The sequence below is a fragment of the Mesocricetus auratus genome, unplaced genomic scaffold (genome assembly GCF_017639785.1).
Source record: "Mesocricetus auratus isolate SY011 unplaced genomic scaffold, BCM_Maur_2.0 Super-Scaffold_4256, whole genome shotgun sequence".
NCBI classification, from domain to species: domain Eukaryota; kingdom Metazoa; phylum Chordata; class Mammalia; order Rodentia; family Cricetidae; genus Mesocricetus; species Mesocricetus auratus.
The window spans coordinates 101,866,910-101,880,874 of record NW_024429182.1 but is presented as its reverse complement, the minus strand read 5'-3'; the positions used below and the strand labels follow the sequence as shown (position 1 = coordinate 101,880,874).

At 45.4% G+C, this 13,965-nt stretch overlaps 1 protein-coding gene across 13 annotated transcripts in view; it reads left to right on the top strand.

Annotated features, from left to right (window-relative positions):
• Window positions 1-13,965, top strand: part of Tenm4 (teneurin transmembrane protein 4) — a 735,641-nt gene that overhangs the window by 215,543 nt on the left and 506,133 nt on the right. For all 13 annotated transcript variants that reach the window (XM_040728397.1, XM_040728368.1, XM_040728396.1 and 10 more), the window contains one exon: window positions 6,485-6,583. In XM_040728397.1, coding sequence (XP_040584331.1) covers window positions 6,574-6,583 — 10 coding nt within the window. In that variant the 5' untranslated portion in view covers window positions 6,485-6,573. The remainder of the gene's footprint in view (window positions 1-6,484; window positions 6,584-13,965) is intronic.

The window sequence follows — 13,965 nt, the reverse complement described above, 5'->3', positions numbered from 1 at the left end:
GCTAATGATTTATACAATAACGAGATGGTTTTTCTGGAGAATTGCTTGTGTTCTGGAAGGTGTAAGTCCCTCTTCAAAACAGACTGGTGATAGGAAATCCCTCAAGAGCTGAAGACTCTGAGGCTTGGTTGGGTCTCAGAAATAAGGCAGATAATATGGAAGGAGGAGATACGAATGGGCTGGGAATCCAGAAATGGTGTCCATTGCCAAGGAAGCATCCAGACGATAGGAAATAAAGGTGAAAAGTCAAGTAACTGCAGGACTCTGGTCATGAAGATGTAACAAGAACATGGACATCTCAGCTGGGCGGTGGTGGCGCACACCTTTAATCCCAGCACTCGGGAGGCAGAGGCAGGCAGATCTCTGTGAGTTTGAGGCCAGGCTGGACCGACAGCCTCCAAAACAATACAGAGAAACCCTGTCTCGTAAAAACAACAACAACAAAAAAGAACATGGACATCTCAATATGGTTTCATAGCTTATTTCCTCCCCGCATCCATTTCTTCACCTGGGGAGAAGCTCAACTACCTGAGATCAGAGCTGTGATCAAATACCCAACAAAAGCAGCTCCAGGAAGGAGGGGCTTGCTTTGGCTTATAGTTTGAAAGTATAGTCCCTCGTGCAGGGGGTGGCTTGAGGCAGTTGGTCACAATGTATCTGCTGCCAGGAAGGGGAGAGAGGTGAAGGCTGGCACTCAGCTTGCTTTCTTCCTTGTATTTAGTCTGTGACCCCAGCCCATGGAATGGCACTACCCACAATTAACGTTGGTTTTCCCACATGAATTAATCCAGTATGGAAACTCCCTCACAGGTATACCCAAGGAATTGTCTCTCAGGTCTTTCTAGATCCTGTCAGACAATATTAGCTACTACAGCATCTTCACTGAGAAGCTAGCAAGGCCCAGGACACTGGGTATTAAAAGACAAGAAGAGCACCCTGCTGCCTGAGGCAGGAGGATTGTCATGAGCTTAAGGCCAGTCTCAGCTATTAACTCTCCCTAAAAACAAAACAGGTAAATAAACAGAAGGAATGATTTCACTGTCCATTGTTATAGATGTGCTAAGGGTCTGGTAGTTATCCTGTGTCAGTCATTATTTTCGCCTCCATTTAATGAGAATGCATAAGAAGCCAGGAGATAGTCCCCATGTCAGGGAGCTGGTGATGCTGCAGGTCAGCGCAGGGATGATCTCACTGTTCAAGGAGGATTGCCTGGAGGACGCTCCATGCCCTTGGAGAATCTGTTAAACTTAATGTCACCGTGACAAAGTACCTGAGAAAGCCAGCTAAGGAAGGATAGACTTACTTCTCATAGCTCAGAAGTTTCAGACCAATGACAGGTGGAGCCATTGCTTTGGGATAAAATAGTGAGGTCCTCCACTAGCAAAGATATACTGGCACCCTCACATATTCTGTCTTATACCCATTGTGTGAACAACAAATGTTACTCGGGGGTTTGGAGCCCACTGCTTCTGTGATCTCAGCTTTAGGTGAGAAATCAAAGATGAACGCGAACACTCCATGACTGAGAGGAGGGTGGTTTCCCTCTCACCTTGTGAAGAACGGCACAAAGGAACCAAGGAACATTTTATCTACTTCGCCTGTGGTCCTTAGGGGAGACACTAACAGAAGCAATGGGCTCCCCATCAGGATGGCCTGGGAGGTGATGGAGCCCCAAACATCCAGGAGCATACCGGATGTGACGTACACACAGAAGCAGGTGTGTTAGGCAGATAGTTCTGTATGGAGTCAGAACACACTTCCAAGCACACTTGGACAGGAGCACACAGGGTTGAGGGCATGTCTCCCCTGCTTCCTGGCTGAGGATTAGGAGCAACCAGTCTAGAGCTCCCAAATCTTCCCTACTCATCAGAAAGTCAGAAAGGATAATGCCACCCTCCTGCAGCTCTTTAGAAGGCTCAATGAGATCAAAATACCTAACAGCCAGCCAAATACCTAGCATATAGCCAGGAGCTTCCTGCCCTGGTTGCCTCCTCTTCAAACTCTGCACCTGTCTATAGCAGATCTCCAGTAAAATCACAACTCTTCTCCAAAGCCTTCCTTGCCTTCCTTGTGCTAAGCAGGATTTGCAATCTGACTTGGCCCTGGAGACCATGTGCACTGAAGCTCCCATGTCCCGTGTTGTAATATCTGCCGCCCTGTATATATCCACACTGAGGGATAAGTGTATGTGTTTGTCATTTTTTTTCTCCTCCTGCTCTTTTACCCCCTCGCTTGAAGAGCCCCATCCAATCCCCACCCTGTATCCCTGGGGCAAGATTTACCTTCCTCAGCACATGCTCTATTAAGTCCTTCCTGGTTTGTCAGCCAAGGAGATCCTTCCATCTTGCCTTTGCCTATGGTTTATATATATCTCTTATGAAACTGTTGGAACATCATAGTTTTGTGGTCAAATCTTGTTTTCCTTGCCTGTAAAGTTTCTGTAGTTAGGTTTTTGTCCTCAGTGTATCCACCCAGCACCAGACTCATATGAATAAGAGAAGGAAGGAAGGAAGGAAGGAAGGAAGGATGGATGGATGGATGAATAAATGAATACCATCCTTTCCTAACAAGGCTTCCCTTTAATAGAGTGTTAAAACTGTTTCAGCCACTGTATGTACTGGTTGATTTTTTTTTTGTCCACTTAACACAATCCTGACATATCTGGGAAGAGAGATTCTTAATTGAGAAAACGTCTCCCCAAGACTGGCCTTAAGGCAAGTCTGTGAAGTGTTGTTTTAATTATTGATTGATGTGAGAAGGTGCAGGGCATTCACCCCTGAGAAGGTGGTCCTGGGATATTTATGGAAACAAGATGAGCAGGAGGAAGCAGTATGCCTCCTTAGTCTCTGCCTCAGTTCCTGCTTCCAGGTTCCTGCCTTGAGTTCCTTCATGACAGATAACAAATGGTAAACTGAAACAAACCCCTTCCTCCCCAAGTCACCTCTGGTCACAGTGCTTATCACAGAAATAGAAAGCAAAATAGGACACTGTGTATATTTTGGTTTTATGAACAGTTATGGTGGTGGCATTGTGATGCTTACTGGAGGTTGTGTGAAAAGGAAGGAATGCTGGGCTGGAAACTGAAAAGACAGTGACTAAAGAGTTGGTCCTCCCTGAAGCCTTAGCCACGATGAAGGCAGAAAAGGAACAGTCATGGCAGCCTTGCAGCTTCTTCCAGGTGGGGAGTCAGTGTGTACAGCTTTGGCCTGCAGCCTTTGGGGACTAAGTGGAATCTTAAAATCTGGACAAGTGTTCAGCCACACATCATCCATCCAGATCAGTGGATGTGACTAAGACCCCACAGGATCCTTGGGAACAAACCCAGCAGATCTAGATCCTAAAAGCCACAAATCATTTGGGATAGGTCCAGACACAGATACAGGGCATACTTTACCTCACCCATGGGTGGAGTGGAACAAGGCAGGTTCCTGCTCTCTTTGAAGCCCCAGGGGATGATATTCTCATGAATAAGGCCTTGTAAATAGGAATTACATCTTTGCACATTAGTTTAGTAAACTTAACACGTTAGAGGCATCTAGGAAGATGGAAGCTCAGTTGAGGAGCCACGGCCATCAGATTAGCTTATGAGCACATCTGTGGGGCAATTTCCTGATTGATGCAGGGGGACATAGCCCATTGTGATCAGTGCTGGATCAGAAAGCAGGCCGAGAAAGCTTCGATGGCTTCTGCTTCAGTTACTGCTTCCGGGTTCCTGGCCTGAGTTCATGCCTTGGCTTCCCTGAGTGTTGGACTGTAAGCTGTAAGATAAGATACATTTTTTTCCTCCCCAAGTTGTTTTCATTCACAGTGGCTGCCACAGCAATAGAAAGTTCCAGAGCCATTTGAGAGTCATAGAATAAGAGTCATACCCTAACTTAGTATATTAGCTTTTATCTCCATGGGTATATGCATTAATGTGTGTGTGTGTGTGTGTGTGCGTATGTGTGTGTGTGTGTGTGTGTGTGTGTGTGTGTGTTCATGTGCCCCGATGTGATGGTGTTCATATGTGTAGAGGTACACAAATGCACATATGAGTGAAGGTCAGAGGTCAGCCTTGGGTGCTGCTTCTCAATTGCTTTCTGCTTTTTTGTTTGAATCAGGGTCTCTCTCCCTCACTGGCCTGGAACTTCTCAGCCAAGTTGCCGAGGCTAGTTGGCAGCCAGTTTCCAGGGATATGCCTGATCCTGCCTCCCTTCCCACCTCTGCTAGGATTACAGCTACGTCCTTCCAGGCCTGGTTTTTTAAACAGATTCTACGGATCTAAACTTAGGTCACCAGCCTTGTATTTTGATTTAGAGGAACCTTTTTAGTTTTTCTCCAGACTCTTGCTCTCTACTCTGCAGCAGCTCATGAGGTCAGTAGAGCTTGACCTCGGGGTGCGGGTGGGAGGCCCGGCATTTGGGCAGAGTCTGGAAATGTTCCTGCCTACTAGCTACTCTCTGCTTAGAATAATTAGAATTTACAGTAAAGAAGCATCTGAGACACAGGGAGAGTTGGCAAATTTTCACACTTACGAGATTTTTGTTTTTAATGGGAATTACCAGTAATTCCTCACCTTATAAGAGACAATAATGACTTCTTAGCAGGATTCCTAAGTGTATTTGGCAAATATGTATTCAGGGAACTTCTCAAATAATAGCTTGAGAGCAAAACTCAGATACACTAAGTGCCTTGACACTCAAGTCTTTGCCTGCAGGATCTTTATGCAGAGGGCATTTGGAAGTGTCTGTTGTGTTGCAGGGATCTGCAGCTTTTGAGGATCTGTGTTCAAATTTCAGTTCCTTTTGTTGCAATCACCAGAGGCAAATTAGTTAAAACCTTGTAGCCCCTCCCTACCTTTCTTTTTTATGTATTTATTATTATTTTAATTTTAAATAGCTTGTTTTACATGTCAATCCCAGTTCCCTCTCCCTCCCCTCCTCCCGCATCCCCTCATCATCCCCCCCAGCCTCCCACCCTATTGCCAATTCCTTCCACATAGTGGATATCTAGAGTCTGTCATTTCACTCAGGGCAGGGTCCAGGCACTCCCCTAAGAGTCCAGGCTGAGAGAACATCCCTCTTTGTGTTATGGACACATGATGTCTGTTTGTATTCCAGGGATAAACACTGATCCACTGCTCAGGGCCCCATAGGTTGCCCAGGCCTCCTCACTGACACTCACATTCAGGGGTCTGGATCAGTCTTATGCTGGCCTCACAGCTGTTGGTCTGGGGTCCAAGAGCTCTCCCCTGTTCAGATCAGCTGTCTCTGCTGGTTTTGCCAGCCCATTCTTTGCCAATTTGCTCATCGCTCCTCTCTCTCTGTCACTGGGTTCCTTGGGTTCAGTTCAGTGTTTTTTTTTGTTTGTTTGTTTGTTTGGTTTTTTTGGTTTTACAAGACAGGGTTTCTCTATTTTGGAGGCTATCGGTCTAGCCTGGCCTCGAACACACAGAGATCCGCCTGCCTCTGCCTCCCGAGTGCTGGGATTAAAAGCGTGCACCACCACCGCCCGCCTCAGTTCAGTATTTAACTGTGGGTGTTTGCCTCTGCTTCCATCAGTCACTGGATGAAGGCTCCAGGATGGTTATAGACATCAAGTTCATTATCAGGAATGGGCATTCGAGGTGGTCTCTACACTATTGCTTAGCTTGCCTGTTGGTGTCATCCCTTTAGATCACTAGAGGTCCTACCTTTCTTTCAAATGGATTCATTTGACAAACACTTATTGTGTAAGGATACTAGTGGTACTGGTTGATCAGACTCATAGTTGTTGAATTCTAGGACATAAAAGTTCACATGTTGCCCAATTCAGAGCTTTCTCCTTTCCAATGAAGAAACTGAAGCTGAGAAAGAGAAAGCGACTTGACAGAGGTTGCCATAGCAAGAGGGCCAGAGCAGAGTTCTTTCATGGGAGAACCCTGACCCAAGTGACTCTGTGACTCTGTATGGCACATCTCAGTGAAGCAGGTCCGCCTCCTAAGCCAGATCCCAAGGCTCAGAGAGCCAAGGGGCTTTACTTATTTTCCTGGCATGCCACTGACAGGACAGCCTCAAGGCTTCAACCCCGTGCTGTGTGCCTTGCACGCCATCACAGTATAGGATCAACCCTCTCTGTCCATCAGACAGTTGCTCTTGTGCTGCAAGCCCTACACTGGACCTGGGTTACAGAGACGAGCTGTATAGGCCCTGCCCTGGAGAGGCTGGGTCTACAGGAAGACATACTCGTAGGTGATGTGACTGGAGGAGAATGTTATAATGCTCACAGCAAGAGAACCATGTACAGGGGATGGCTTTCCTGAGAGCCATGGAAAGTCTATGGAAATGACCTCTTTGTTCAAGGCCTTCAGGTTTTAGAACTCCACTTGCTTTGCTTCGTGACCACAGTAGTAGGAATAAAACCCATGTTTCCAACTGGCATGCATTTGCAAAGGATGCCAGGAAGAGGACTGTGAGTAGGCACTGGGAACCAATCACTTAATCTGCTCTCTTCGCTTCCTCAACAGAGAGCACACCGCCCTGTACTCAAGGATCCGATGGCCTTGGAGAGGGGGCTGCACGGCCTGTGGACACAAACTCTTCCCAAAGTGCTGACATGGAGCCAGGTCAGTCCCTGTCATCTCTGATTTTCTGTCATCAACTGCGAACCTGAGACTTAGTGAGAAAGGCATTTTGGTATCTGGAAATGCATCTACTTTTCAAGATGTATAGGACATGCAGGAGATCAAGTGATGTTGGCAGTGAACTTCTTAATAAGAGGACAAGAAGCAAAGGCTGCTGGGAGTTGTAGCTCCTGGTGTATTTGCCTGGTGAGGAGATGGTAGAACTACTGCTGGGTTGGTGTCTCTGGCATCCTCCTTAAGCAGCATGGCATGATGAAGAGGGCAGTCTAAGAGGGGCTGGGCATCTAATAGAAATGTGATGGTGTGCTGGCAGCAAGGAGGTTCTAGTCAGGCCAGTCCAAGACAACAAAAGCTATGGTGGATTGGAGTTTGTTCTCACATCCAGGACACCGCAGTACAAGTCCTGGAGCTCATAGGCATGGTTGAGCATGAAAAGAGAGCAGTAAGTGGGGGACTGTCATAAGGGGTCCAAGAGGGCTCTCTGGAAGGTTTTCCTCATGTTATCCTGCAGCATGACAATACATAATGGGTAGAAAATGCAGCACGGTGATGATAAAGCTGGGCTGTATGGGGCAAGTGGCATGCTGGAAAGTGGCATGGTGAGGGAGTGTAGCCTACAGTAGGGCAGCTTCGTACGTGGAAGCAGAGCCCAATGTAGGAGGCTGCAGAGGTGGAAATGAGGGTAGGGGAGTGAGCTCCTCATTGGAGATATGCTGCGTACCCATTTGTACCAAGTTTAGATTCTTATCCTCTGAGCAGTACCATAAGGTGACATATGGGCTCTGTTGGAGTTCATATTGCTGTAGTAATGAATCGACTCCACAGTCCCGGTAATAAACAGACTGAGTTCTTACAATAAAACCCAAAGCCATCTGGTAGAGAGCCCTGCACACTACCTGGAACACATGGCCTCCTTGGTCCCTGCTCCAGTACATACAGTACTGATAAGTACTTTGGATCAGAGGTGACATACATATCCTACTGGGTAACTCAGTCTTTGCTTGACTCCCAAGGTCCTGGGGTCTGTGGGAATGAGACAATGAACGAGCCATAATCACTAGATTAGAGAATTATTTCCATCTCACAGCCCAGCAATTGAGAGACTTGGAGGCATTCACTATACTGTCCACAGTCTCCCAAATACAAAATGCTGTGGTTCGGGTGTTACATAACCTCTGTTTTGAACATTCATGTGGCCAATCAACAAAGACATATGGAATAGTTACCATAGTCTGGGGAATGACAAAACCAGAGGTGACTGGAGCTTATATAACTACACAGGACAGCAAATGCTCTGCCTTGGCCAGATGGCTCTCCAAGAGCCTGTGGAAACTTTAACTTTTGTCTGTAGGGACAGGTAAAATGATATCACATGTATAGAGACTTGATTGACATATCTCACTTAACTCACATTACCCCATGAGCCAGTTGTCATAGCCTCACATTTAAGATAAGTGTGGCCCAGCCAGGTGACAGGGGAACACACGTGGTCCTCAGCCCCATCTACAGCTTGTATGCAATAATGGTGGGTTCCAGTAAAACAGTAGCTGAATCTCTGCCATCTGTCTAAACCCTAGAAATGCAGTCCCTGGTCTTCCTAGAAGCCTTCTCCAGTAAGGGCTTTCCTTCCCTGCTTCCTGAATGTGCCCAATATGGCATGCTGCACTTTGGAGACACTGACTTCAGCCCTGAAAGGAGACTGAATTGCTCATCCTATTATGCTGCCACCCACAGAGCAAGGCTTGTTCAGCTCATCTGTATCAAAGGAGGGGAGAAAGACGTTGTGCAAAAACATTTGGTTGAAAGATCTGAATCTGGCAGAGTGGGGACACACATAAACCTCGTCGTCATCACAGTGTCCTTATCTCGGGAATATTCTCCCTTGTCTCTCCAGCTCCATCACCCACCATCCCATCCCTGCACTCAGTGCTGTGTTTACACTGACAAATCCCTTCTGTACTCTCATCCCTGTGACCACCTCCTCTGTCTGCACACACCAGTTAGTACCCTGCTCGTGGGCTTGCTTCCCTGTCTCTGTCTAGCACAGAGGTGACTATCACAGCACCTCTCAGATCATCTCACTTGCCTGTCAAACCCTCCTGTGGCTGTCTACCTCAGTACTGACACAAAACCAATACAAAACAAAACAATAAAGGCCCTCTTACCACCCACCAGCCTTGCTATCTAGCCCCTGGGTTCCCAGGATTCTAAGCACTAGTCTCTTATACCACTCACCTCTCCCAGGTTCACTGAACCATAGAACTGCTCCTGCTTTGGAGCGTTTAGCATGGGCTTTTGAGAAAAACACTTCTGGCCTAGGGAACAGCAGCAAACAGAAATAAAAGTCATTGTCCTTGTGAGCTGACCCTTGCAGGATGAGGTGCTTTTAGTGCAAGCATGTCAGCTGCACCAATAGCTGCAGAGTCCAGGGTTGGCAACGAATGTGGGAGGGCATAGACTTCCTTACCCTACCACACTATGGGAAAGATCATTCTTCCCAGCCCAAGTCTTTCTAGGACCCTCTCCTGTGGAAACATTTATGTCCACCTGGTGTGTTATCTACTGCAATACATGTTTATTCATCTTCAGGCATCTCCATTGGTATCTAATCTGCAGGAGAGCAGATATGTCTTTCTTTAGAGTTCCCTACAATGTCCTCATGCCTAGAATGATGCATGGCACATAGCAGACAGTAAAGACAGAGTGAGTGAATGAATGGGCAAATAAGTGATCAACAGTTTCTCCACTGTTGCTAGCTTCCCTGCCAGTCCCAATAGGATATGACCGATGTTGAGCCCCCAAGTCGGGATATGCCCACTGTTTTCTCTCCTCCACCATCTTCTCTGCTTGCCTAAGACACTGAAGTCCCTGGAGGATGCCACACAAGGATTATCCCATCTATCAGACAGAGCTCTGGGAGTCTTAAAGGCAAGAACAGATCCTGGTCTTTGAACCTGGTTTACCAGGAGACCTGGTTACTGTTCACTGGTCTCTACAGAGTGGAACAGAACTTTACCTGCAGCTTCAGCCAAGGGCCCCCTGACTCCACTTCCTTTTCATGTCCTTCTTGCCTGCAGGCAGGCACTGGGAAGCCCTGGTTATCAGCCAGGCCCCCTCTGGCCTACCACCTGCCTCAAAGATCAGGAAGAGGAGGCAAATGGGACACTAATGAAATTCAGAGTGAAACTAAATCTGGAGGTGTTGCAAACAGCATGAGGTGGGGAAACAGGACTTAAAAGACTCTCTCTAGAAGGGAGGGGGAGCCAAGGATGCAAACAGCCAGGAGCAGCTTCACACTGACCCTTCTTGGACAACACATTCAGGTGTGACTCTTATCCCCAGGCGTGTCACTTTGGAATCTTTAAATTAGAGACCTTTTAATTGATGGACTGACTCATTCATACTTTTTCACTCCAATGACAAAAAAAAAATTTGAGTAGATGCACAGCTTCAAGTTAATCAAGCAATCAAGACAAAAAGCATTTAATACTTCAAATAAAAGTAGAGTTAGGAAGAACAAAGAGAAGCGGGGATGAGACAAGAAAGACGTGTAGGAGAAGAACTCTAGACTGGTGTCTTGAGGATGGCAATGATTATGTGATAAGTAACTAAGGTCTTAAACCTATTGAGCTTCAGGAATGGAATGCTCAAGTCTGATAGCAGTAATGGTGCAGATCCACTGTTCATTCATTTCATTATTGGCATTCAGTACTTCACACCCGAGGTACCACAGTCTCTTTCTCCCTGTGTATCTCATTAAACTCCCTTGAAGTCTTGAAGGGTGGTCCCTTAAAGGTCATGTGAAAAGTGAGCTTCTGAAGCATAGGGGTGAGTATGTCTTTACAAGTGATGCTGGAGCAATAGTTATACACATGTAAAAGCTTGAAAGCAGACCCTTCCTCATATGCAAAAGTGCCCTCAGAATAAATCATGACCGTGCATCTAAAAGCTAAAACTATAAACTTATAGAAGAAAACATAGGTGTAAGTATTCATTATGTAGTGGTTTGACACCTAAAATGGAGAGGAGAAATACAATAGATAAAATGGACTTCAAAATTTCTAAGTTTTGTGTTTCTTTCTTTTTTTTTTTTTTTTTTTTTTTGGTTTTTACGAGACAGGGTTTCTCTGCATTGTTTTGGAGGCTATCGGTCCAGCCCAGCCTTGAACTCACAGAGATCCACCTGCCTCTGCCTCCTGAGTGCTGGGATTAAAGGTGTGTGCCACCACCGCCCGGCTGAGTTTTGTGTTTCAATGAACTGCTGCAAGACAACTCCAAAATAGGACATGGTGTTTGCCAATCATGTATCTGATAAGGGACTTATATCTACCATACATAAAGAACACAACTCAATGATAATATGATGAACATATTTTAAAAATGAGCTGAGTTTGAAGTAGATATATATATATATATATATATATATATATTCAGAGAAAATGCAGAGGTGGTCTATATACAAATACAAAGGTATTTAATATCCATAGCCACCAGGGGAATGCGAATCCAAGGCATGGAGTTGCTTATGTAGCCCAGCCTTTCTCATTCTGAAGCCTCCATCTCACACCTCAATAAGCCTGGGAAAGAGGCTACAGTGAGGAAAGAGGGCTGGTGTGCACTAAAGGCTTCTACAGGAGGTAAAGAAACCACCCTGTAGGGTATCGAAGAAAGGTTTAGTGCATCCCACCCTCAGGCAGCAAGCTTCCTGTTTTCAGGACCTGTCTTCTTCAATATTATTGATGTCCCCAGAGGGGTTTTTGTTTACACAGATTGTATATGATCAGATAGTGTTTATTTATTTGTCATATTAATAATTAACAGTTAAAATGTTAAATTGGTATGTATAACTTATTTAAGATAAAATAGCAAGCTGTGATATCAGCATCAACAATATATTTCTATGAAAATGTTTAAACGAAAGAAAGCAGAGCTGGATAAGAGGCCTCACTTTACAGTGTGGAAGATTTCTTAATGGTTGGCTCACTGGAAGATGTCCTTGCTCTGCCCCTAGTCTGGAAGCATCACCTGCATTCCTGAGGGAATGGGAATGAAAATGAGGATATAACATTTTTGGAAATAGTTTGATCTCATAGGTGACCTAAGGGGTCTTGGGAACCCTAAGGGGTCCCTGATTTTGTACTTTGAAAACTGGACAGAGGAACTAGGTGTGGTGGTGCATGATTTAATCCCAGCACTTGGGAGGCAGAAGCAAGTGAATCTCTGTGAGTTCAAGTCCACTCTGGTCTACATAGTGAGTTCTAGGACAGCCAGGGCTATCTATGTAAAGAGACCCTGTCTCAAAAAAAAAAAAAAAAAAGAAATGAAAGGAAGGAAGGAAGAAAGAAAGAGAGAGAGCAAGAGAAAGAAAAAAGAGAGAGAAAGAAAGAAAGCTGTACAGAAGTGAAGTCACTGACTAACCTGAAAGCTATGGGAGGGGACAGGAATTCTGGAATGGAGCCTGTCTGCTGCAGGAGGCTCAGTCTTTATGCTTGTCACATTTCACAAGCTTTCAAATGACAACTGGAAGCTCCTCTTGCCATCCTTTATCATCCCCAAGTCTTGACTAAGCTCTGTTCAGCATCCAGCACCCTGGGAGATGCCATGAAAGAAGAAAATGGTTAACACAGGATTCCAGAAGGAACTGAGTCCTGTTTGCAGAAAGGTTGGGCTGCCAGGTAGGGATTTGGTACTTTGTGAGATAGTTATCTAGAAGCTAGCCACCATTAAAATTTTTTACAGGAGCATCTCTTTGATATGTATACACACAGGAGACCACAGGCAGAGAAAGGCTTCCCAACTAAATTCCAGTCCCTGAGCAAAGTAATGTTCATTACCCAGAAGATAAGAGTGGAATGACAGGAGGAAACGGGTATCTGAGCACTCCCCACTGCCCAGCATTCCTCATGTTTCTAGCACAAGAGCTACCTGGGAGACTCTATTGTACTGATAAACAAATTGAGGGTCTCTTCCCTATGACCCTTTAGTCTGTCTAATAAATGTCTACTAGTTTACAGATTGCCCAGTAAATGGCAGAGTGGGGATTCACACACAAGACTCAAGCCAGTCTGTCTGTGATGCTCATGACTGTGTTTCCTATTCGCCAGTCTGACCATCGCCATCACTGGTTTGAACATGAGTGTTTACTGCTACATACTGCTTTTTGGAAAACAAAAACAAAACCTAGTCCAGGGTTGGAGGGATGGCTCAATGGGCAAAAGCATGTGCTGTGCAAACACTGAGATCTGAATTCACCACCTACTGAAAAAGTCAGCTGGGGATGTCTGCACCTATAACCACAGCAGTGGGGGGGGGGGCAGAACAGGGGCATTGTTGGGACATGTTGGTTAACAGCATAGCTCAAAGACCAGTGAGAAACCCTATCTCAAAGGATTAAAGTCAGACACTAGATAGCTTGTTTCGGCCTCCTTTCATGGGCATGTGTGCTACCTGACATATGAACACCATACTCACACTATCACAGTTACTATCAATTATAGGTACTAGTGACTCTGACATACACAGTTGGTCAGAGCCTATCATCAGAGATGTCCATCCTTGTTGATGATGGGAACCAGGGAAGTCAAAGGGACTAGGATATAAGGTCAGTTTGGAAAAATAATCCTAAATTGGACACTCAAGGTCTTTTATATAAAAATAACGATACAAATCAGTCTTGGGAAACTAAGAATGTACTGTCACATGTGATGCCAGTGACGTCAGCTACCGAGGGTGAACGTTCATTTAATGAACTCCTGCTATGTGTCACATCTGCGGTAGGCACGGTGTAAGTTTTACCTCCAGTACAAAGCTTATATATTTGTGCGTGTATGACATGGGACTTTTCCTATTTTTAAGCTGTGACTCAGAGAAAAATCTTGCCCAGGAAGGCATAACTGTGACATGGTGAAGTCAGTGCTATTTGCTTTGTCCTTTAGCAATGACACTGGGAGGAAACGGTGAGTCTGTTCTCATAGAGAGCCAGGCTGTCACTCTGAGGTGGCATTCTGGGGTTCAGCAGTTGTCATGCTAACCTCACATAGATTTCAGGCTTTCTTTGCAGGCTCTGTGCATCTTCCTTGGCTGCATTTCCTGCATCGAGTCTGTATCCCATATTCACTCAGAGATCTGAGGTGCTCACTACCTTCCAATGTCTCAATCATCATTCAATAGCAGCATCCAATTAATACCATTGAACTAACAAAACACATGTTTAGGCTAAGAAAGAGAGAATACTTAATCTGAGTAGAAATCCAAACATTATCTCTGACTGACACTGAAGCCCACAGTTCTGTTTGCCCGAATAGAATCTCCTCTGGCCCCAGACTCCACATTTTGAAAGACAATGCAGACCTTGTTAGAACCTT